General features: G+C 38.4%; 1 protein-coding gene across 1 annotated transcript in view; it reads right to left on the minus strand.

Annotated features, from left to right (window-relative positions):
• SLC35F1 (solute carrier family 35 member F1) overlaps positions 1-26,354 on the minus strand; it is a 222,983-nt gene that overhangs the window by 28,423 nt on the left and 168,206 nt on the right. Inside the window, exons 3-4 of the mRNA XM_070952931.1 lie at positions 25,767-25,894; positions 530-689 (exon numbers count right to left, since the gene is read on the minus strand). Coding sequence (XP_070809032.1) covers positions 530-689; positions 25,767-25,894 — 288 coding nt within the window. The remainder of the gene's footprint in view (positions 1-529; positions 690-25,766; positions 25,895-26,354) is intronic.

The raw sequence follows: 26,354 nt of genomic DNA on the forward strand, positions 1-26,354 counted from the left end.
TGGCTGGGATGGGTGTGGCCAGCTCAATGTCAGTTGTGTCAGGGGTGCATGTGGTGGCCCGAGAGCTCTGCCAGCAAATACAGGCTTCCGAGCTCCGTTTTCGGCTGCAACAGCCTCCTGGAACCCTCTGCTAGCAAAACGGAGCTCCCAAGGGCTACACGCGGCCCTTCCAAGCTCCATTTTCACTGGCAGAGGCACCACGGGCCGGTCCTTCATTGTTTCCAGGGCGGAAACTTTACAAAGTGAATTGTGGCTCGTAAAACAAATGGGGGAAAAATTCTACAGCCTTCCATAGGAGCTGTTTGGAACTCCAGGTGTCACAGGATTCCCACAGTGGTCTTAGCCAGCATGCACAGTAGTGAGAGGTAATGGTAAAAATAGTTTAGCAAGATCCTGAGGGCCACTTCTGACATCATTAGGAAGTTCATTATTTTCTCAAGGTGCCATGTTTCCACATGCAGACATTTCCAGGGAACTTGGAAACAACAACAAAAAGCACACCATTTCCTTCTAATCTGCAAAAACGTACCTGCTCCTTGCTGTCTTCCAACAAGAACATCTGTTCCTGCCATGCAGCCCATGCCCAGAATGCACACCACAATCCCGATGAAGTGCACTGCTTTGTATCGCACCAGGAGGAAGAACCAAGAAAGTAAGATCACAACTGGAATCACAAAACAATCTAGGAGCTGTAGGGAAAAAAAAGAGAATAATAAGGAAAGAAAGCATTCTGGATGGGAATTTTTGAATGGAGGATAATCATATAGATAATTAATCTATATGTAAATGTATATGGCTATACAAGTATATTATTCTCCACTTTCATTAGCTTTGATTATTTAGACATAGGTCTATGTAATATAGACATATATTTTCAGCTGATATATCAGTGAAGAATAAAACAATGTTTTATAACTTAGTAGTAATAAGTAAATTACTTCCAGGTATTTTAAACTCAAGTTCTCATTAATTTTGGGCAGTGCGATGGCTCACCAGTTAAGACATTGAGCTTGTCAACAGCCAAGTTTGAGACCTGAGCATCATGCAATGGGATGAATGCCCATCTTTGCCTAGTTCCTGCCTATTTCAGTTCAAAAAGCTTGCAAATGTGAGTAGATAAATATAACACTTTGATGGGGAGGAAATAGAGCTCTGTGATGTTATGCTGGCCACATGACCATGGAAACATCTTCAGACAGTGCTGGCTCATGGCTTTGAAACAGAGATGAGTGCCACTCCCTATAGTCAGCAACAAGTACAGTAAAATTTGCAGGGATGCCTCTCCTCTCCTCTCCTCTCCTCTCCTCTCCTCTCCTCTCCTCTCCTCTCCCCTCCCCTCCCCTCCCCTCCCCTCCCCTCCCCTCTCCTCTCCTCTCCTCTCCTCTCCTCTCCTCTCCTCTCCTTAACCTAGCCAATAAGATAATTGGAATTATGGAGACAGTAGTAGAAATAAATCTGCAAGATATCTGAGTGTCTAATGCTTGCCTCTGCACTTGCTTATGTTGAAAAAGATTGAAAAGAAGGCAAAGCCAAGAAAAGGCATCGCAGAAAGAAAACAAAACCCAACACATAACTATGGATTAATCAAAGTAAAGTTAGAAGAAGAAAAAAAAAATTGCTTATTTTTTGCTTTACTCCTATAAGAAATGTGGGTGCTTTACAAAGACAGCTATAAAACACATAAACAATAAAATACATAAAAAGTTGCCTCCTAAATTGTAAAAGAAAGGAAACTGTTTCCACTCTAAAGATAATATGTTCCAAATACTGATTTTAAAGGATGAGCCACATAATACATAGTTTAGCTTCAGGAATTTTTTAAAAACCACCTAATTGTTACTGATCAGTGTCTGCCTTTCTGGATACCAAGAAAATCAGCTACCAACACTTTTCTCAAAGATCAACATGCTGTACAATTCAGGGCATGCCGTCTGAAGTCCAAGAGATTGATCTCTTGTTTTATTTTGTTTTGCTTTGTTTTGGTTGTTAATTAACCATTACAGACAAAGAGAAGCCTAATTATATCAAGTACTTTTTACCATATGTCACAGTCTCTCCATCTCCTTAAGTGCTAAATTTAATATCATTAAAATAAAAGTGATACAACCAACTTAAGGAATGGCATCAAAATAAAAGCCAACAAACAGACATGTAGACAATATGCCGCCCCCAAAGTAAAACAAAAACAGCCAAAAGAAACATGCCAAAGCCCGTCTATGCTCACACATTTCTTCTTCAACACTCTCACCTGTGCGCAAACAACCAACACCATTCCAGAAGTTCACACCAGACCAGGGGTGAAATCCTACCAGTTTGCTCCGGTTCGAGCAAACTGGTAATGATAAAAACTACTGGTTCAGGCGAACCGGTAGTAAAAAAAAAAAGCTACTGGTTTGGACAGACTGGTAGTTAGCTACCTGTTTGGTTGAACCAGCAGTTAAAAAAGCTACCGGTTTGGGTGAACCGATAATGATAAAAACTACTGGTTCGGGTGAACCAATAATAATAATAAAAGCTACCGGTTCAGATGAACCTGTAGTTAGCTATTGGTTTGATTGAACCAGCAGTTTTAAAAGCTACCAGTTTGGGCGAACCAGTATTTCCGACGATCAGCTGTACAGCGGGGTTTAGCTTTGCTAGAAAGCAAGAAATCCTGCTTTCTAGCGAAGCTAAATCGTGCGCCACAGCTGATCCTCCCCCTTGCTTCTACTTACCTTCCCAAGCCTCCTTTTGGTGCATACTGTGCATGTGCGTGTGGTATGCAGCGCGCATGCATGGCCAGCGAGCCAGTAGCAAACTGGTTCAGATTTCACCCCCCAAATTTCATTCCCAAACAGACAGCTTTCCCATCTTCATACTCCATAGGCAGAGCTCACACATATGACAGCTAGCAAATTACCTCCCCAAAATTTATGTACAATACACAAATACCATCCCAGAAACATTTCCCAAAACATATACATACATATAGAGGAAAAAATCCTTCTCACCCTTATTGGTGCTGTGTGTCTTCCTTAATCTTGGGTCATCTATCAGAAACTGGGAATCTAAGTTATTCTAGCACTGCACTCTGCACTTATATTCTAGGACTCTGTGTGTGTGTGTGTGAGAGAGAGAGAGAGAGAGAGGTGGTATTCAGCAGGTTCTGACCAGTTCTGGAGAATCGGTAGTGGAAATGTTGAGTAGTTTGGAGAACCAGTAAATACCATCTCTGACTGGCCCTGCCCCCATCTTTTCTCTGCCTCCCGAGACCCAGCTGATCTGGAGGAGATGTGGATTTTGCAGTATCCTTCCCCTGGAGTGGGGTGCGAATGGAGATTTTACAGTATCCTTCCCCTGCCACGCCCACAAAGCCACACCCACCAAACCAAGCCACACTCACCAAGCCACGCCCACAGAACTGGTAGTAAAAAAATTTGAATCCCACCATTGGTGTGTGTGTGTGTGTGTGTGTGTGTGTGTGTGTACAGTGCTAAAATAGCTTAGATTCCCAGTTTCTGATAGATGAGCCTTTCCTTTTCACTCCCCCCTCCAAGCCTCTTTGTGACAGTGCCTGTTAATTAATTAATGAAAAGAAAGGAAAATGATATATGTTTTTGAAACTAAGGGACAAAAGAAGGATGAAATAGATACGATCTATTACAAATACAATATAATAGAATGAATGAAGGTAGTCTGCTCTTTTGGAGTATAAATGATGAATAACCACAGAGAAGTGAAAGTGTAGATTTATTTATCAATGAAAGGGCTAAATGTCAGGAAGTATGAGGTGGTGTCATCTCAGTTATTGTTCAGACATCTGAAAGCAGGATTTATTAGTTGGTGATAATAAAAGAACAAGTTATGAGTTTTGGGCAACATGTTGAAAAATTATTCTGTTCAATGACATGATGGACTGGATGAAAATGAGATGAGAAAGGACAGAAAAAGTGATTAGGCCATTCAAAGACCCAATAATGGATAAGAAAATTATATGCTTAGAAAAATATCTTTATTTCAATTATGTCATTTAAATTTATTTATTTATTTAACATATGACAAATACATGGACTTATAATAGTTCAAATGTTAATATCCAGTCCATCCAGCCATTCAAGGACAGGGTGGTCTATGTCGAAAAAATCAGACGTTGGGCTGGTATAAGCACTTGATGGACATTCGGACACAATGTGGTGGATATTTTGTCAAGGAGCACCACAGTCACACTGAGGGGTAGAGACAAGACCCCACTTAAACAATGAGTCCTGGCAGACACCATGTTAGGTATGGATCCTGTTCAGAGTTGACCAAAGCTGGCGAGGAAGGTCAAAACCTTTTGTGGAGGGTCATCTATGTAACTGCCTGTATCTGGGTGTTCAGCAGCCCATTTGGCTTTCCACTGTGTGTTGATGTCAAAATTGTTAGACAGCTTTTAAGCAAGTGCCAGAGAGGGCTTCCTGGATTTAAGCCTGCCAATTGATAGGTGAGGAAGATCAGCGTGCACAGGAAGAAGTGGGTTTCTCATAATTTTATAGTACTTCTTCACTAAGGCTTTCTGCCTTCATAGAGCTGGTGGTACACTGTGGCTCATGATGGGAAGCCAGCAAGTAGGAGTAGATTTTATGCAATATTTAAGCATAAGACTATTTGTACATAAAAGTTTATTTATTCGATTTTTATCCCAAGTGTATTATTTTTAAAAAATAACTCAAGGCATCCAGCATACTTAATATTGTACTCCTTTCTCCTTCCATTTTCCCTATAATGATTCTGTAAAATGGGTTAGGCTGAGAGATAATAACCACAAGATCAGCCAGTCAGTTTTCATTTCTAAAGCAGAAATATAACTCACAAACTCCTGGTTTGTTTGGTTTTTTTTAGGCCAGCACTTTCACCACGACACCAAACTGGCTCTTTAGTTACGACAATGTAATCCCAAGTAAATAAGAAAGACTAAGATTAAAAGGGGCAGAATGATTTGATAGGATGCAGATGTAACTAGGTAAGGTAAAGATAAAGAAATCCCTGCAGATTTTACTCCGCTAGTCATTGCCGACTATAGGAGGTGGTGTTCTTCTCTGTTTCAAGGTCATTGAGCTACCGATGTCCAAAGACATTTCCATGGTCATATGGCCAGCATGATGTCCTGGAGCACTGTCATCTTCCCACTGAATTGATGTCTATTTATCCACTCAAATATGTAACTAGAGACATGTTAAAATATGAATCTGATCTATTTATCAAGTTGCTTATGTGTGACTTATTAACATGTGGGAAAATTACATTTGTTCTTGATGATTGGAAGAATGCTGTTATTGTTTCCTCTTTTGTTTATTTATTAGATTTATATCTTGACTTAGTTCAGGAGTGCAAGGAGATATAGAACAGCCTCTTTTTCTATTTTTCTCTCTAAAAAATCCTGGAAGGTGGTTTGGTTTTGAGAAAGATCAATCCAAGGAACTTCTATGGCAGAGAAGTTGACTTGAACTTGGCTCCCTGCCTGTCCTCCATCAACACAACACTGAGAAATGGGTGAACATTAAAATGAAAACTCATTGTATGCTTGTTGATTTAGAGAACGCATAGGACAAGCAAATAGGTGTGAATTATGGATATTTGTGGGTGAATATAGAATTCAAAGTTGGTTGCTAATTAAGAGTGGTCAAGGTGGAAGGAAAGATTGTGTTAAGTATCAGGAATGCTGAGTGGATGTTTTGTTTTCAACTCTGGATAGAGTGTAAAGTTGCTTAGTGTATTTGTGGCTAAATGTATAGTAGAAAGAACGTGATGGCATTAACAGTGTGTTGGGGATATGATCATACATGTCATTTTGATATGGTGCTCAGTTGTTGGCTGGGAAACTGAATGTTCTTTGGTGAATGCTAGACAGATTATATGATGCAATGGCTCTTATAGACCTGACAATCAATGCATCAAACCGCAGGATAGTTGTAATGCGGTTTATGTAAATCACGGGTGTCAAACTCACGGCATCACATTGCCATCATATGACATATCGTGACATTTTACCCTTTTGCGGATCTGGGGTGAGCGTGATTTGCGTGTGATGCATCCGGCCCATGGGCCACCAATTTGACACCCCTGAATTGTAAATGTAAGGGCAAAGTAGACAACCCGGTTTGTTACAGAGACTGGTTCCCATGTTAGCATCATTGTCCTCTGTTTCCTGTTGCTTTTCGGAATTTATTTCCATTGGATAGTTGCTGTCTGCACCCAGTACCTGAGAAAAGCAGTGTCATTGTCCTGTATGACTGTAGCTGATTAAAAATGCATTTGAAAGGCTTGAATGGTGAGTTACAATATAGGTGACACCCAGTGATGTTTTGTTTTGTTTTTGTGGTCTGCTTTTTTTTTTTTAATAATCCATCCTGTGAATAGATTGGGATCTACTGATAATGTTGTTTATCCTGAAAGTAAATGATGAGTAGGTATTGCATGCATGTTTGTTCATGTCCTTTATATTTTCTCTGCTTCATTGACAGACTGAAGCATAGTAAGCCACAAGAGCAGCAGAGCAGGAAACTAGAATCTCCAATTATCCCCCTTTTTTGTGAATCATTTGGGGATGTTAGAGCATCAGATCATGCATTAAACAATTACCTTCCTTCTCTCCCAAAGCATGTTGCTTCTCTTGGAAGCAATCAATTACTTGAGATGCAAAGAATGTGGGATTTTATTGGGATGTGATTTGCTGCAGGACAAACATTGGCTAAAAGTGCTAGACTAAAAGCTGGAAAATTTCTAACCTTGCCTTAGGCACAAAAACCAATTAGTAGTCATTCCATCTCAGTCATTGGAAGAAGATACTGGCAAGACATTTCTGAATGTTCATGTGTCTTAATGTTTATAACATTTAAAAACTAAATCGGATGTAGAATTTAATTCTAATGGAAACTATTCTTGGACTAAATCTAATACATGGGATCTTGCCACATCCAACATGTATGTTTTAGGGGTTTTATCTTAATTATCAATTATATCTGATGTATAATTTGTAGTAATGATTTAATATATGGGTTACTATTTACAGTCTTTTTTATTATTTGAACTGTGTTAACCAAACATTTTTAGATTAAAACTCTAGAAGGATATCTGAGCTTTGATTAGAAAACAGATCTAAAATATCTTGCATTATCATAAGCTTCTAATGATGTATTGAAATATTGGTTTTATAATATTACAGAATTATTGCTTATTCATCCCTACTTCACTGCCTAAACCTCTTCTGTTTGAATCATCTATTTCTTATATTTTTCCAAAATAAATAACAATAAAATGGGGAATAAAAGTTTTTTAAAAAACATTTTGGCTGCTTTCTATCTTAGTAGCATCATCGAGTAGACCAAAGTGTTATTTAGCAGTTCAATAGTTCCATTTGATATCCCTTGTGGGTCCTTTCCATGGACATTTTTTCTGAGCACAAATTAACTGTTTCTATAGTAGAACTATTTAGCTCCTCTGAATAACATACCTACATTGTTTCATAGGGAAATTTTCACTCTGTCTTCTCTGGGGCAATCCAGTGGTCCTTGTATTTTTAGAAAACAGGGTGGAATATGTGTTGTCTGCACAATTTTCCATAATATTCATGCAGCAATATTTGGACCCCATTTGGACTCTAATCTTCTTCTAAAAGGATGGGGCCCTTGTCTACTCTTGGAAACTCAACCTCAGAACTGCAAGATTTATCCATCCCATCTCACCATTTGGAAAAAGTGTGAGGTTCAGGTTTACTTTTCATATTATCATAATTATAAGGAAAACCAAAACTTAAAGATATTGTTAATATTATTATGTTTTATCTTTTTCCTGAAATTTCTAGTTGAGCTTAGAAGAAAAATTGAAACATAAACACTTTGTTGTTGTTGTTAATATTATTATGCCCTATTTTTTTTTCTTGAAATCCCCAGTTCAATTTAGAAGGGAAGCTATTACTCAGAACTCCATCTTTCTCCCCACAAGAGGTCAGTGGTGTCAACTGCTTAAAATCTCAGGTAATGACAGTTTCTTCTCTGGAAAAATTGTGGTACGACAAGCTTACATCTCAAGCTTACAGGAAGAGCCTTGGTAGTACAGTGGTCTAAGGCACCCTGTTATTAAGCTGGTTATTAAGACCAGCTGCCTGCAATTACTGTAGGTTCGAATCTCGCCAAGGCTCAAGGTTGACTCAGCCTTCCATCCTTTCTAAGGTAGGTAAATTGAGGACCCAGTTGTGGGGGCAATAAGCTGATTTTGTATAAATATACAAAAGAATGAAGGCTTTTGCTTAGCGCATTGTAAGCCACCCTGAGTCTCCGGAGAAGGGCGGCATATAAATCAAATTAAAAAAAAAATCTCATCCTTTTATTTTATAAATTCAGCTATACATATCTATGCAGACTTTTTCTGTCTCTGTGGTTTCCTGGTTTAAAACAGAACAAGGAAAAGGGAGAAGATCAAGTGACAGAGAGCAAGGGGAGAGTGAGATGCTCATAACACCAAGTTTTGAAAAGGAGAGCGAAGAAATAGTGAAAACAACTTGAAGAAAAATGACTTTACAACAAAAGTTTATGTTGTATATGAGTTTATGAGTAAAAAAATTAAATCCGTTAATTTGTGTGTGCTTTAATAAAAAGGGATAGAAATAATTTGAATTTTTAAAATGAATGTGAGAGAAAGCTAAACTTGAATATTTATTTACATAGGGTATTGAATAATTAACTCTTGAGAGTCTAGGTTTCAGTTTTTATGTGTCTAACAAGCAGTGGTGGGATTCAATTTTTTTAACAACAGGTTCTGTGGGCGTGGCTTAGTTGGGGGTGTGGCTTGGTGGTCATGTGACTGGGTGGGTGTGGCTAGCTGATCATGTGACCGGGTGGGTGTGTCTATGTGCATAGGGACTACTCAGAGGGCTGAAAAAAGTCATTTCTGACTGATCCTCGCACTTTTGACCGGTCCTCGCACTTATGACCATCCTCACATTTATACTCATTGTGGCATTCTTAACAACCGTGTCAATCATTTCACCACTACTTCTCTTCACCACGGTGACAAGATAGGGCGCAAAACGTAAAATGTGAGGACAGTCGTAAGTTCAAGGACTGGTCAAAAGTGCGAGGACCGGTCAAAAATAACTTTTTCAGCCCTCTGAGTAGTCCATATGCACATAGGGACTACTCAGAGGGCTGAAAAAAGTGATTTCTGACAGGTCCTCACACTTTTGACCGGTCATCATTTATCTTTTAGTCCAGAGATCTCCAACCTTGGCAACTTTAAGCCTGGCAGACTTCAACTCCCAGAATTTCCCAGCCAGCTATGCTGGCTAGAGAATTCTGGAAGTTGAAGTCCACAAGTCTTAAAGCTGCCAAGTTTGAAGACCTCTGAGCTAGGGCTTTGGGGCCAGCCTTTTGGGGAGGGGGTCCCATTCGGAGAGACCCCCTGCCTCTCAGGAAGCATCAGGCCCAGGCAGAGAAAATTGCCAAGGTTGGAGATCTCTGGACTAGAAGACCTCCAAAGGTCCCTTCCAACTCTGTAATTCTGGTATTGGCAAGCAAGCAAGCGCAATTAAGCTACTTAAATCCTCCAGAGCAGGGGTCCCCAATGTTTTGGACCTCAGGGACCACCAAGTTCATAATTTTAAATTTCGCGGACCACTAATACGAATCCAGCGCGTCGCTTGCTGAAGCACCTGGACTCCCAGTGACGGGATAGGGTCCTTCAGGCACTCTCCCCCCCTCTTTCTCTCTCTCTCCCCCCCTCTTTCTCTCTCTCTCCCCCCTCTCATTCTCTCTTTCTCTCCCCCTCTTTCTCTCTCCCCCTTTCTCTCTCTCCCCCTTTCTCTCCCACTCTTTCCCTCTCATTCTCTTTCTCTCTCCCCCTCTTTCTCTCTCTCCCCCCTCTCTCTCCCACTCTTTCCCTCTCATTCTTTCTCTCCCCCTTTCTCTCCCTCTCCCCCCCCACTCTCTCTCTCATTCTCTTTCTCTCCCCCCTTCTCTGTCTCCCCCACTCTTTCTCTCTCCCCCTTTCTCTCATTCTCTTTCTCTTTTCCCCCTCTTTCTCTTTCTCTCTCTCTCCCCCACTCTCTCTCTCTCATTCTCTTGCAGGGGGCCGATCTGGTGTCTGCAACGGAGAGCAAAAAAAAAAACACCTCGGTATATTTGCGGCGCAAGGCAGCCCTCGTTTCCTGCCGACTCGGAGCGGTAAACAGCATCTGGTTCGGGGAGCAGCCGGATTTTGCTCTCCATTACTCTCTCGGCCCCCTGCAAGCTCTCATCTCTCGAGAAGCCCAACCAAAGTTTCCCGCGCCACTTCAGGGAGCGCTCCTCGAGAGACGAGAGCTTGCAGGGGGCCGAGAGAGCAATGGAGAGCAAAATCCGGCTGCTCCCCGAACCAGACGCTGTTTACTGCTCCAAGTCCCAAGCGACAGGAGATGAGGGCTGCCTTGTCCCGCAAATATGCCGGATTTTGCTCTCCATTGCAGACACCAGATCGTAATGCACCACCTGCAAAAATGCGAAAATTTCCAAATGTAGCCCTGCCCTCTTACAGCTCTCCTGATGTTCAACTGTTGTCTTTCAAGGAGGATACTTGGCCAGCTTCATGCTTGATGTCTCCCACCTTGGCAGCTTTAAGACTTGTGGACTTCAACTCCCAGAATTCTCCACAATTCCCCAGAATGGGCTAGGCGGGAGTTGAAGTCCAAACGTTGTAAAAGAGCCACAATTGCCCAGCCCTGGGCTAGGGTAGGCTGACGCCACGCGGATGGGAGGTGGGGCAGGGCGAGGGGCGGGCAAGCCAGCAATTTAACAAACGGTTCGGTGTGCTGCGGGGCCAATAAATTACAAAAAAACACCGAACTGTTTGTTAAATTGCTGGCTCACCCGCCCCATTTATTGGCAATAAATAGTAGTGCGGAGGGGCGGGGCAAGGGGTGGGGCGAGCCAGCAATTTAACAAAGGGTTCAGCCGAACCCCCTAGAACCGGCAGAATCCCACCACTGCTAACAAGTAATTTCTCATCTCTTTTCTTCTGACAAAATTCCTAAAATTTTAGGGAGGCTGATACAGCATGATTCTCTTATGCATCTAGTTATGACACAGTTTTGGATTGAATTTTTATTAGAAATTACCACAAATCTCAATAAATGGGAAAGAATTTAAGAGATCCTAACATATATAAAGCAAGGGTACTGCTTACTCTACCAAAAACACCTAATTCACTATTGCATGGCAGGCTCATTCTTTTGATCTGGGGAAATCAAGAGAAAATATGGGAAATTTCAACTCCAGCCTCTCTTCTTTCTAAGCAGGAGCCAATCTGAGCCGGTTTTAAAATCTAGTGATGGAAACCTCACTCCATGTCTGTGCAAGGCTGCTGAACTGGCAGTGTGTAAATTCATCAAGTTTGAGTATCCTCCACTGAGTCCTAAGACAAACTCTGGGTATACAAGACTTAATTGTTTGTGGAGATTCTCAGTCATCCAGGTCATGGTTGTCCCAAAGATACTTTTTCAAGAGGAACTAGACTTTGTTTTTCCTTGAAGATGTTTTGCCCCTCATCCAGGAACTTTCTTCAGCTTCTTGGGTGAGAAGCGAAATGTCTCCAAGGAAAAAACAAAGAAAGTCCAGTTGCCTTTTGAAAAAACCACTTTTGGGACAAGACTTAATACTTTTTTTATTATTGGTTTATCCTGTGTTGTTAATGTACACTTACCGTTGGGGCAGTGTGATTCTTTGCAAATGGAGACAAAACAACTACTGTTTTATTTTAAATGAATTTTAAAAATTTAAAATATCTCTTGCAGTGCACGTACATTGGCGTATCCATTCATGTAACATCATTATTTGAAAGAGCAGTTTTGATATCAATAAAGGTAATGCTGATCTTTACCAATATCAAAGCAAAATGCTGGTCAGCATGCTTCCACCGATGTTCAGAAAGCAACATTTGTGCTGATTTTCCATCACCGATTCCTCCATCTTCAACAATACTCTGTTGTCACATTTGAGCAGTTCTCTTATGCTGCCTCCAAGCAAACTATATGAAGACCTCTCCCCCCCCCCAACGCAACATCTGCCACTTGTCAATGATTGGCACTTTTGCTATAGCAGCAGCTGTTTCAAGCAGAAATAATATTTAGTCTAGAAAGGATTTTTTTTTTCACTTGCTACCTTGCTGCTTCTCATTGGTGTTTTCCCCTCTGGTCATGTCTAATGTGACAGATTTCAGAAACACACATTCTCTACATGATTTTCAATTCTAATTATAAAACGGTGCTTATATAATCAATCTAGCTTTCTTCTTAACTGAGATTTAAAATTACGACATTATAAATGAAGCCTCTCTGAAGTTCTGCTCAGCAAATCTTTTTTCTTATTGTAAAACCAAAGAGAAGTCTATTTTAGCACCTGTCCTGCGGAAGGCAAAAGAAAATAAATACCAGAGTGAGACAGAAATTGCTAAAAATTAAGCATATCAGTTGTATTTGTTTTGCTTTTTGGATATCAAGAATCTTGCTTTGGTTTTTATGGCTAACTCTACCGTGTGATAATTTCATCATCAGGCATATATACTCATATTTCCCATTTGAAAAAATCATGGTGAAAAGTGTCAATTTGCACAAAACGATACAGGGCAGGGTGGAGAAAATAAAATGATAATAATGACATAATTAGATCAAGGCTATCATCAGGGATGCTGTAATATACTTTGTCTTATATTTCACAGTGGGAGAACATGATAAAAATGTCCATAAACTAGCATGTCATACAATAACAAACAGAGCTACTGTCTGAATGGGAAAAGCTGAAAACAATAATCATTTGTAAGACCAAGTAAATAAACAACATCAACTTTCAAATTGAAAACTGGAGTGGTAGTTGATGCAGTTCAACATCCCCAAAATTTTAACCTAAGACTGTCTACTGTTGACCTCACCCCATTCCTAAGAGGTCTGTAAGGGATGTACATAAGAGCACCAGCATGCCTACCTTCCTTGTCCTAATGTTTCCTCTATTTGTATCTATTTTATGTATTCAATTCATGCTTATACTTATATATATTACCTAATATGTTCTTGACAAATAAATAAAATAAATAATGAATAAATAATCAAGTTGAAAAGAATCTAGTTCCATCTGAGCAGAAACAAAGCTGCCCAAATAGCAAAGGGACCAACCCTTCCCCCCAAAAAACCCAGCTCCCAACTGACAAGAAGATTTTGAAAAATTGTCAGAAGGGGAAGACCAACTTGAATGTAGCTTGAATTGATTATAAGAAGGCATCTGAGTCCCTGCAATGATTGGATAAGCCTAGAAATAACAGGTGTCAATAGAAACATCAGACGTTTTGCTCAAAGATCAATGGCATAATGATCACAGTTGATTACCAATGACACAGTTGCTGCTCAAAGGTAATACAATGGAAGAGATTAGATCAAGAGAGGAATCTTTCAAGGATGCTTATTATCATCACAGTAAGTAACAGAGTAACAAAAAAAGCTTCTTTCAACATGTTAAAAACAAGAAAAAATGTCAAGGAAACGATTGGTCGATTGGTGGGAGAAAAAGGCAAGAAGGTGACAAGCAACAGGGAGAAAGCAAAACTGCTTAACTCATTTTTTGCATCTATCTTTACACAATGGGAAAAAACCAGTCCAGCCTATCAAAAACAGCACCGGAAAAAAAAAAAAGATTAGGAATACAAGTTAAAATAGGGAAGAAAATGGTAAGTGAGCACCTGTCTACCCTAGATGAGTTCAGATCACCAGGACCAGATGGATTACACCCCAAGGTTCTGAGGGAACTGGCAGATGTGATCTCGGAACCACTGGACTATATCTTTCAAAGATCCTGCAGCACTGGGGAGCTGCCCGAGGACTGGAAACGAGTTGATATAGATCCCATCTTCAAAAAAGCTAAAGACCTATCAGCCTGACCTGAATACCTGGAAAGATTTTGGAAAAGATAATCAAGTAACGAATTAGTGAACACCTAGAGGCAAACAAAGTAATAGCCAAAAGTCAACATGGATTGTCAAAAACAGATCATGCCAAACAAATCTTATTGCATTCTTTGACAAAGTGACAAAATTAGTGGACCAGAGGAATGCTGCCGATATAATTTACTTGGACTTCAGTAAGGCATTTGATAAAGTAGACCATAACCTACTACTTGATAAGATAGAAAAATGTGGGTTAGACAGCACCACCACCAGATGGATTCGTAACTGGCTGACCAACCCCACTCAACATTTAGTCCTCAATGGAACTGCATCTACATGGAGGGAAGTACTAAAGCTCTGTTTTAGGCCCAGTACTCTTCAACATCATCAATGATTTGGATGAGGGGATAGATGGGGAATTCATCAAATTTGCAGACTACACCAAGCTGGCAGGAATAGCCAATCCTCCAAAAGATAGGTTAAATTACAGAGATCTTGACAGACTTGAACATTGGGCGCTATCTAACAAAATGAAATTCAATGGTGAAAAAGTAAGGTTCTGCATTTAGGCTATTGTCACTGATATTCACAAGTAGTGGAATCTGCTTTTAAGAATTTTAAAACAAAGATAAAATTGGATATATACTGTAATATCAGCTCTGGCTGGCATTAAAATTCAAACATAGCATTTTATAACATAGCAGGGCAAAAATGAGGTAAGATATTTGATAAAGTATTGATTGAGAGAAAAGCCAAACACTCAGGTTACCATTTTTTTCATCCAATCAGCTTCATAAAGGACATAAATAAGGGAAGAAATTAACTTTCCTTCCTGAAAAAAAGATTATTTTAGTACATTGGTTGCGATGAAGATTCCACATATTCACTTTGAAAAAACTGTCAGTTAAAACTCAGACAAAACTGACAATGGCAGAACATGCCCAGTAAATGCTGTTCCGTACAATGCAGAAGAAAATTTAACTAAAAAAGTAATGCATAATGCATGACACTTTAAAAAGAAATCCAGTAATGGGGAATATGTAATGTAGAATGCTGGCATCTACTTAATACCAAGAAAGTGAAAAGCCAGAAAATAGTTCATATACTGTATATAGGAAGAACGACCTGAATGTATTGTGAGATATGTGTGGGAGAGAGAGTTCTGTCCAAGTGAAAAACAAGATTTCTAGCCATACTTAGAATTTATCTCTTGAGTTATTCCTATCTAATGTTTAGATCCAGCGAACAGCAGTAGGAACAAATTTGGAAATAGCATACAGGCATGTGCAAAATAGCAAGCATATGCAGAAGCCTTCCCCTGAAATAACAAGGAACTGGCTAATTAAAATGTAATGTAGCATCTAGTTTAGAAATTCTTTCATCTCTTTTAAAAGTCACTGAAATGGCCATGTATACTCAAGCGGCTATTTTTGCTGAATTAGACTAGAATACACCAAATCTCCAACAGTCTATGGCAGAGGTCTTCAAACTTGGCAGCTTTAACACTTGTAGACTTCAACTCCCAGAATTCTCCAGCCAACTATGCTGGCTGGAGAATTCTGGGAGTTGAAGTCCACAAGTCTTAAAGCTGCCAAGCTTGAAGACCTCTGATCTATGGGATTGGAAAACAGATGTTCCTGGAGTTTTTAATTTCATAGGGCTTGCTTACTGGTTTGATTACGACATTTCTGTCCTAATCTTAAACAGCAGATGAAGGCAGAATAGAGTAGATACATGGGTCATACGACTAACGAAAGGTAAAATCTGGATATAACAACAACTTTTTTTCCTGATCATAAAGTAATTAGTTGTGGATATGAGCCTCTGTTGGTGGAAAGGAAATGTCGGGATTTTATCATGCTGTTCTCATTTTTCCTGAGTTATTACTAGACTTGCAGGAATTCTTAGGCATTGCCTTTTCTGTTTCTGACAGATTCCAGCTCTCCATGGATGAGGGCTCATATCACCAAATGTTTCTCTCTATAAGGATAAGATCTTTCACATCATGTGGAAGGGCGAAAGGAAAAGAGAAGACTAGATTCCTTTTCCTGACATATGTATCTATTTATCAAAGTTCAGGACAGACAACGACACAGGTACACTATGCCCTCTATTCTGAAATGATATAAACTAGATATAAATTAGATTTCAGGGAAAGTTAGGATTCATATATGCAAGTTTTTTGGACAGTAGATATTTGGAATTTAACAGTACATCCAGTGGTTGGATTCAAATAATTTAAGAACCGGTTCTCTGCCCTAATGACCGGCTGGGTGGGCATGGCCATGGTGGGCATGGCCATGGTGGGCATGGCCAGGGGTGTGACAGGCAGCACTCAGCCTCCTGCACCCCCTGGGAGAAAAAACTGGCCGCAGGAGGTGGTGCGCCACCCCCATGCCCCATTTTGGGCCTAGTAGGCCTCCCTGCAGCCTCCTGGGAGCAAAAATATGCTGCGCAGGGGGTGCACCTCTCCCCCGCACCCTGTTTTGGGCCTAGTAGGCCTCCCTGCACTTGCCTGAGAGCCAAAATGGGACACATGGGGACTCCTGGAAGGGGTGGGAGGGGTGGGGCCAGCCAGCAATTTAACAACCGGTTTGCCCAAACCAGCCCAAACCGGCTGAATTCCACCACCAAAGAGGGACTTGTCCAATTCTAAAATGACTGGTCACAAATTAAAAGGGGAGAGGGGACAGGCAAATAGCTTGATGATTACCAAGGAGATATCTATGGATATATAAAAGGACCAATAAAACTGTTATTTTCATATTTGTAGGTAGAAAATACATTGCCATATTTTCTAAGATTGGTGGGAAATTTATTCAGATATTTTCTGGAAAAAATGGATCAGTAGCAGGACATGATTTTAGAAAGCAAAGCAAGGCATCTCACTAGGATGAGATGTTTTTATACTTATTGCTGAAGATGGGAACAAGAGGTCACAGGAGAAAATTAATATTTTAGAATTAATATTTTAGTATTGTCATAATACAGACAGTATCTGAGAAAACTATTTTGATGTGACCTGGGAATTTACCCTAACGACTATCAATAATCAAATCTGCTTTTAATGATCATATTAAGAGTGGTCATACTGATTTTAATGGTTTTTATAAAATAAAAAAAGTTTTATTGTTAGCTAACTTGAATGACCTTTCAGGAGAAAGATACTATAACCTATATAAATAAATAATAACATAATACTGTTGAAAAAAGTCTCTCCTGTGGTTATTGGTCTTTTTGACTGATACTCTCTGACAGGAAATGAAATACAATAAATAAAAATCATCATTCAATAGAGTCATAAAGAATCCTAACAAATCTTTTGAGGCCGCAAATGTGGAAAGACATTTAAATAAAAAGAATAACAAGTGTGTACACTGAAGTCCAACAGTTCTTCAAAGTGTATTCCAACAACTATAGAAATACAGTTTTCCTTCTAAAGGAAAGAGTACTGTCCTCTTTTCTCGATGAGGGAAAGGCAAGGCAAGTAGAGGGCTCCAATTGAACAACTTTTGCTTATCAACCTTCAAGGGTTATGACCTGCTTTGTAAATTCAAAAAACCCTCAACTTTGACAAGAAGGAATTGTGGATCTAATCTCGGATACTTTTCCATTGTGGATTTAACTATGAAACTGATATAGTTAATTAATTCCTTCACACTGTTTTCAGTGGAACAAGGTTTCTTCTAAACAGATGAGGATAACATTTAGTGGGTGAGTGTGACACTTTTTTTCTTTTTTAGGAAGGGTGAGGATATCAGGAAGGAGCGGATAATGCAATGCAGATGGGAGCATTTCACAAATATGTGAATAAACCCAGGAATGCCTTTACAAATATATAAAGCTTACCCTATCATTTTTTATGCGTATCCCACATTCAGAGCAATAGAAACAGTGGTTAATTATTTTGACAATTGTGGTAAGAATTGACAAAAGAAAGGTTTGTAGCAGGGGTGGGTTCCACTTACCTTTACTACTGCTTTGCAGCGGAATCACACGCACGTGCACTTATCTGCGCATGTGCAGATCACCAATGATGACTTCATGGCGGTGGGAGGAGCCTCCTGCTGGTTTTACTACCGGTTCTATAGAACCAGACAGAACCGGGAGCAACCCACCACTGGTTTGTAGGCCTCTAACTTAATCCCTTTCCCTGCTCCCCCCACCCCAACAAGATAGCATAGTTTTCTTATCAGGCAGACATCTGAAATACTGTAAGACAAACTGTTTTATAAAAACAGGGTTTAACTCCAACACTGGGTGAGCGATTGGTGTCTTCACAGAAGTCAAAAGATTTCTGTCAGTCTGAACGAGAAAGGTTCATAAAACACAGTGGCATTATAATTTTCAATTAATATCATAGTTCTTAGCTGTTGTTGTGTAATCTGTGTCTGATAACCAACTATCTTCTCTTCCCATTCTTTACCATACGTTAATTTATTTATTCAGCATATGGCATATCATACATAAATTAGCTATATATATTAACATTAGTAAAGCACAATAAAATATAAATGTTAAAAAGATCTATGTCAAAATACCAATGTCTAGGGCTCTAGGCCATTTAACCATTGAAACACAACATTGTTTATATTAAAACATTTAGATACTGGATTCAGCTTACATGGTAACAAAAACAATACAGTAATTTAAATCCTACATCAATCTACCAGTTATATGCATCTGTGTCTCACAAAAGCTGCTGACTTTAATAAAACATGTTAGTTGGAAAAAGTGCTAACAGACTCCTGATTTTTTCCCTAAATCAGAGAAGCAGAATTATTCTTTCAAAAGTCTATTTAGTTTTTATATCAATTCTGTTAATATGCAGAATGCAGAATGCAAAATGAATATTTTTTGTTTCAGATATTTTTATTCTTTTTCCCCATAAGTTATATGCTGCAATACAATCACAAATACTTGTACTTAAAAAAGAATTCTAAACAACTGTTACGTGCAGTGTATTTATTGAACAAATGATTAATAAATCATTTAATAAATATTTTTAGAAATAAAAATATTGTCCTTGAATAAAATGTATTCAAGTACAATGTTGAAACAACAGAACAGCTTTTTTAATAATAATTGATAAGGCTATTGGAGCATAGCTGGATGTTACACTAGACCCCATCTACTCAACTAAGGATCGAGGAGTAATAAATTAAGTTGAAAAAAAAGTATAATCTTGTTGTTAAGGTTTTAAAAGTAATCATTTGGCCCTAAATTAAATTCCAACATCTAATCTTGTAGTATTTTACATGCATGAGAATTAAATTTAGCTGGAATGGCAATATGCTCTAACTAAGGAATCAAATATGATTAAAATGTTCAGCCATAATCACCTATCTGAATCTAAATTAAAAAAAAATATCCCAAACACCTATTAAAACATCTGGAATCTGGATGGTCCTTCCCACAAGGTAGACTCTGAAGCTGTTATGTTATGATTTTGTCTGAAAAAGTAAAGCTCAAAATGAGTTTTGAGAGAGTTTCCAAAAATAAAATGGATATTTGAGTATATTAGAAATAAAAGGAAAGACAAAGAGAGTGTTGGTCCATTGTAAGGAGAAAAATGATGAAATGGTAAAAGGGGATGTTGAGAGGTAGAACTTCTTAATTCCTAATTTTTTGTTTCTCCCCTAAGTACTCACAATTAAGCCACTGAGGGAAGGAAGGAAATGCAGTTTAGGAAGACAAGGAGAAGATAGGAGAGAACTTGGTTAATTGAATTGAATTGAATTCAAGCCTCCAGTACCATATAGATTAATGACGGAATTAGAAACCAGGAATACCTTCTCTCCCCTCCCCCCCTCAACTTGTTTGCTTTGCTGCCAAATTAATATTATGGAATAGTTTGCCCATGTGAACCATTTATGAAAGCAAATCTGGAAAAATAATTATCTTTGCATTCCATTCCAATGCGCCTGCTTGCCAAGATAAATACAAGATACGATCCAGTACTCTAGATATTAAAAATCTCATAAAATAATTAAATTGAAAACTGAAATGGGCAGGTTTCTTACTTCATGAGAATCAATCCCTCAGCTTTCTAACAATGCCACTTTTTGATTTAAAGAAAACAAATGTATTTTATCTCCAAAGTGTCTACAGTTTTTAACTGTGTGAATTCAGTCGTTCTATAAGACTGCAATTGATGGGAAATCATTCTTAGAATACAATCAACTGTACATAACTTTATATGCTATTTTCTTTGCTACATCTTGGTGTGAATCAAGAATAAATTCAGATTTGCCTTCTCTTCAGTTTTCTCTTGAGGAGGGGAATGATCCTTGTTTCAAATGTGTTCTCAAATCTGAACCCATAATTTCTCACTACAAAGTAGTAATTTAAACAATGAAAAACAAATTGATTTTTCTACTTGCCAATTAAATAATAAAGCAGTCAAAAGATGGGGAGATATCCCATTAATCTTGCAGAACATTAGGTTTATAAATTCTGCTCGTTTCCATGCCAACAGGATTATCTATCTCATCTTCTTATCTTGTTTCAAAAAGATTCAATATCTGAATCTTTACTTATATCTCTATTTTTTCTGAGAACATGGAGCTTTAAAATAGAGATATAATATAGATGAAGGCACACAGTAAATTTTCCATTATGAATATCTGAAGAGAGAGATGTAGATTTCTCCTCAGAACTAAGAAAGAACTAAAAAACTGAACTAAGAAAGTAATTCATGAACTAAAAGGAAATGTGGGTTAGTGACCACGGAGAATTATAATCAACCACCACTCCCTCTATCAAGCATAAGCCTGTAATGGCTGAATCTGTAAAAGTTGAAACTTGCAAAAATGTAATGTGCAAAGTTTTTTTTAAATTATATTTAATTGTTTCATTTCCTCCCATTTTTAACATTTATTCTCTTCAAGTAGCTTGAGGTAGTTCATTTAAGATTTAGGCTGGAATCAGGGACAGAGAGAGTAGAAATACTTATATTCTGCCTTTTTTCTTAGGACATCAAGATAGATTAAATGAAAAATAATGGCATATTTTAAAAAACTTAAATGACTAAAACTGTGTTTTTATTATCAAACCGCAATGCCACCCGTCTCCCCAAAGCGACTTTCCAATATAACCATTAAATACAACCGGCCGGTACGCTCCCATAGAGAGGGGCTCCTCCGGGTGCCGTCAGCCAAACAATGCCGACTGGCGGCCCCCAGGGGGAGAGCCTTCTCTGTGGGGGCACCTACTATCTGGAACGAGCTCCCCCCAGAGATACGGAGGATCCCGGATCTGCGCACCTTCTGCCGCGCCTTAAAGACCTTACTATTTCACCAGGCCGGCCTGGCCTAATTTTCCCCCTCTTTTATAAAAGATTTTTAAAATTTTAAATATCTTTTAGTATTTATATATTCAATTTTAAATTGGTTTTAAAAGTTTGGGGTTTTAAATTTGTCGGGGCCAAAATTATTTAATTTGATTTTATTCTATTTTTTAAATTTTGTATTGTATGTGTTTTTATTGTCTGGCTGTGCACCGCCCTGAGTCCTTCGGGAGTAGGGCGGTATAGAAATCTAATAAATAAATAAATAAATAAAATATTGAAATACTAAAATGTTAAAACAGTAACAGAGCTTATTAAAATAGTTTAAAAAACGAATAACCCAGAGACATATTTTCAAAAGCAAGTCAAAATCTCATACTAAATGTCTTTTTAAAGAGAAATGTTTTGTCCAAATTTAATTGAGTAACAGTGAAGTAAGAACATTTTTAATTCCAATTAACTCTGGGGCAATGGGATATATAAGTATACCCAGTGGTGGGATTCTACCGGTTAGGACCGATTCTGGAGAACCGTTTGCTCCAACTTTCAGCCATGAGCGAACCGGTTCTCTCTTTCTTTGAAGTGGGCCCACCCGCCCGTCCCTGTGTTATACTTACATATATTTCTGTTTCTGAAGCCCAGCTGATTTGGGCGGCAAAGTGGATTGCCGTTCCTCAACTGTTTTCCTTTCTCTCAGCTATGTGAAAGTTCAATTTTTGATAAAATGTGCCCGCACGCACAGTGAACCAGTTGTTAAACTGGTAGGATCCCACCACTGAGTGTACCTATGAAGATTATTTTACCTGCAGGCTCATTGATTAAGAATTGATTGATTGACTGATTATTTAGCTATATTATACTGTAAGTAGTTCTGAACTTCAAAATTCATATTCATGAAATCCAATTGTTAGAAATATCCTGTTTAATATCTTAAGGAAAAGCTTTATTATTAAGAATCAGTCGAGGATATTTGATCCTGGACAGACCAGAGACAATGATTGTTGTGACTTACAGTAGAACAGAAGCCATTGTGGACTTTCTGTGTGTGAAATACAATAAATAGATTGTTAACAGAGGGTTTGGAAGTTTAATTTAGCTGTTGGTTTTACCTGTTAACTATGTTTTAATATAGTAGACAGATGTTAGGCTATGTGGGTTGGGTAAATAATATTGTAAACATTTATAAATTGTGTGCCTGCTTTGCAAGGGGGGGAGTTATTATCTTTGAAATACATTTATTAGTATTCAACTGAGGGGACAATTTATGGAGATGTCTGTTTTGATTTGTTTATGCACTTGAAGTCTTGTTTAGCTTTGTTTTGTTTTTGTATTTTTTTCTTTTTTTGGAGTTTGTTTTAATGTTTTGAATAAAATAAAATTTGAGTTTTTAAAAAGCAATATAATAGTCATATTAAATCATACTTTGTTAAATCATGTGCCTGGTGGCGCAGCAGACTAAACTGCTGCTGTTAAAGTAGCACTTAGCTGCCAGCTGCCTGCAATTACTGCGAGTTCAATTCTCACCAGACTCAAGGTTGACTCAGCCTTCCATCCTTTCGAGGTAGGTAAAATGAGGACCTGGTTTGCGGGGGCAATAAGCTGACTTTGTATAAAATAGAACACCGCTTGGGGGGGGGCTGAAAGCCCTACTAAGCAGGTATATATAAAAGTATGAAGGCTATTGCTTAATGCATTGTAAGCCGCCCTGAGTCTCCGGAGAAGGGCGGCATATAAATCAAATAAATAAATAAATAAATAAATAAATAAATAAATAAATAAATAAATAAATAAATAAATACTTATAAATAAGAAGCAGAATAGCCATTTGAAGAACAGGACCAGAACTTCATTATTCTGTTACAGGCTGGACCACAATTGTTTTAATATCGTCTTCAAAGATTGTCCAGTGTAAACTATATTGTCATAATCCAATGTGATAAGGTATTTCTTACATTGCTAGACTTTTGAGGATCAGTTCCAATGAATATAGATGGGACTACATTGTTAGCAGGGCAAATAATTCTTAGCAAGCATTCAAGAATAATGCCAGGTTCCAGAAGATATCCAAATTACAAGCTTACATTTTCAAGGCGAGTAATGTCCCATCGCGCACAACTTAAATGCCTACTATAGCCTTACTAAGGCTGCTTCTTTCTTGACTGATTAAATTTCAGTTTATTATGACCCAATTAATTCAGCACCCAGGCAATGATTTAGACAACCTCCCTTGAATGGAATGGAAAGGAAAGACGTAGTTTAATATTATTTCATATTTATATACACTACATCTTCAAACTTCAGATGATTTTCACTACACATAAATATTAAATATCATGAAAAAGAAATATAATTCTGAGGAACACTATCATCTAAACAACTAAATTAAGGTAACTTTTTCTGAACCACTTTCCAAATGCAATTATTCTAGAAAAATTAAGTCCCCATGCCCCTCAATTGCATCTCTGTAATTTTATTAAGAAGGACACCATGGTTAAGGGCCATTAACTAGATCCAGCAGAGTCAATAGCAACTTGCTTTCTTTATTGAATTCTTGGGTTAGTTCATTTATCGAGGTAGCCATAATCATTAAAGTTTCTAAACCAGGTCTAAAGCCAGACTGAAATATTTCCTTTAAGGATAAAAACAAACCTAATTTATTTAGAGTGGAGAAGTCATCACACAAACTAATACCCAACTCAAATTAAAATATTATAGGTTACACAGAAATTCATCAGGATCAAAAAAAACTAAAAAGGGATATTTTTCTAAAAAATACTCTCACCATAGAATCCACCTCTTCTCAAATGAAGGAACTACCTCCTGGACAAAGGTCAAATGTATATGTAGTTGAGTTCTTTCTGCATGCTTGGGATTGTACATGTTTAGGCTGTATAAACTGAAACACCACCATAATATTTCTCTGTTTGCAACCTCTTTTTGAAAATAATACAATCACAAAACAACCTTACATTATATTATATATCCTTAAGAAGGTTGAGAGCTATTTCAAATTAAAAACAAAAAAAGCACATGGAATTTCATCTATTTCAACAATTATTGGCCTTTGAAATCAAACTGGTTTGGATGACTGGCTCAGACGAAAGAAATGCACAGCCACTAGAATGCTACAACATGCGTGAAAGTTTAGGAAGAAAAAAGGAAAAAATGTTTCTTGAAGATATTGCAAATTTAGCATATTTGTATAGTATGCAAATTTTGCATCACGAAACAAGTGCTTTAAGTAACAAAGGATATACAGTATATGATAAAACTGATTAATCCCTCTGCTGTTCCCCCATTGGAGCCTCAAGCTAATTGGCAGAGCTATCTCTTTAGGCCCTTATGAAAGATAAGAGGGTTGGAGCCAACCTCACATGGGGGGGGGGGCAAGATGTTCCAAAGAGTAGGCACAACAGCAGAGAAGGCCCTCCTGGACCCCGCCAGCTGAAATAATTGGGCTGATGAGACCCACATGATGCCTCCCCTGCCGGCACAAGTGGAACGGGCCAATCTGAGAGGGGTGAGAGGGTTCCTCAAGTAACTTGGATCCAGGCCGTAAAGGGATTAAAGGTGATCACCAACACCATGAATTGCCCCTGGAAGCAGACTGGCAACCAATGCAGCTCATGGAGCAATGGTGTTACAAGGGCAATTCTTGAGGCCCCTAAAACTGCCCATGCAGCCATATTCTGCACCAGCTGTAGTTTCTGAATGCTCTTCAAGGGTAGCCCCATGTAGAGCGCATTACAACAGTCCAACCGTGAGATGACCAGGGACTGAATGACTAAAAATAATTGTGGAAAAAAAACAGGATTATGACTGCTTGCCACCAAAACCCAATGCTGCAATGCAAAGGAAAGAAAATGGCTGAAGGAGGATGCAGCTTGACTAAAATCTGTCACACAGAGTCTTCCCTTGGGGAATGCCACCCAAGCAGTTCTATCAGAAGGGACCTGTGAGTTTCAAGCCCTTTAGAGAAAATTGAAAATTTCAACAGCGGAAGGCTTTATTACAGGGAGGAGTATCTTATTTTATTTTTCTGACTTGTAGGATATTTATCCATCTGCTTCCTTGCCATGTAATTTAGCTGTCATGAGTACAGAGTTTTTGATTTTTGAGGAATAGTATCTACCTAACTATGACTTTAGCTTCCAGTTATTGACTCCTGGTTCTGCATGAAATTGGATATGGGGGATGAGATAATAACCTTATTTTCACATTTCTTAACATGTTTTTAATCCTTTTATGGAAGGCTGAGCAGAATTATTACTGCTTTTTAACTTATTTGAAGCTCTGAGCTTCATCTTAGCCAGTGTAACGAACAAAGCTAAGAAGAGCCTTATGTGCCCGCAGCTCCATATCTGTGATTACCATATTTATGCTTAGCATGCCTGGCATAAATGTTAAAATCGATTCTCTCCTTTGAGCCAACATATGGATGAATCTGAGGACGGAAGGAAAGTATGGATCTATTACTGTGAAGTTAAATCCAGGTTTCCTTTGGTTTTCTGATTTAACGAGTAGAGATGAGAGAAAATAAACTAGTAGAAAATCTTACCTGTACACTAGTAAAAGTGGTATATTGATAAGCTTTAACTACCAGGTAATTTGCTTCTATATCTATTATTCCAAGGATCATGTACTTCCACCATCTTCGTTTTAAGATTGCCAATAAATTTTCTTCACCTGCATTGGAATGGGGCAGAGAGGGGGGAGAGAGAGAGAAGAGAGAAAGGTTTAAAACACAAGATTTCTTATAGACGTACATGCATATATACAAATTTACACAAGTATTGCCAGAAATGTATAGGCCATCCCTAAACAAAATCACCAACTAATTTTTATTTTATTTTTTGCCATTGATCTATTACGACTTGGTTTGTTGGAAACAAATGTATGATTCAAGGGCCATTTGATTATTTTTTCTTTCATTAACTAATATGACTAAATATATTCCAATTAGCAGTGTAAAGCATTCATCCCAATTATATCCTGGCATTCTAAACTACTTTGAGATGTGGAAATTTTAAAAATCTGTCATTGTTAGGACGAAAAGGAGAAATAGAGGCGGCTACATCATGGGTTATGCATTTCATCCTGACAGAATTCTGTGGATAATTTGAGAATGGATACTGGATGAGACACT

Source organism: Pituophis catenifer, unplaced genomic scaffold, assembly GCF_029215685.1.
Source record: "Pituophis catenifer annectens isolate HBS135680 unplaced genomic scaffold, rPitCat1.0.hap2 SCAF_1, whole genome shotgun sequence".
Lineage (NCBI taxonomy): Eukaryota > Metazoa > Chordata > Lepidosauria > Squamata > Colubridae > Pituophis > Pituophis catenifer.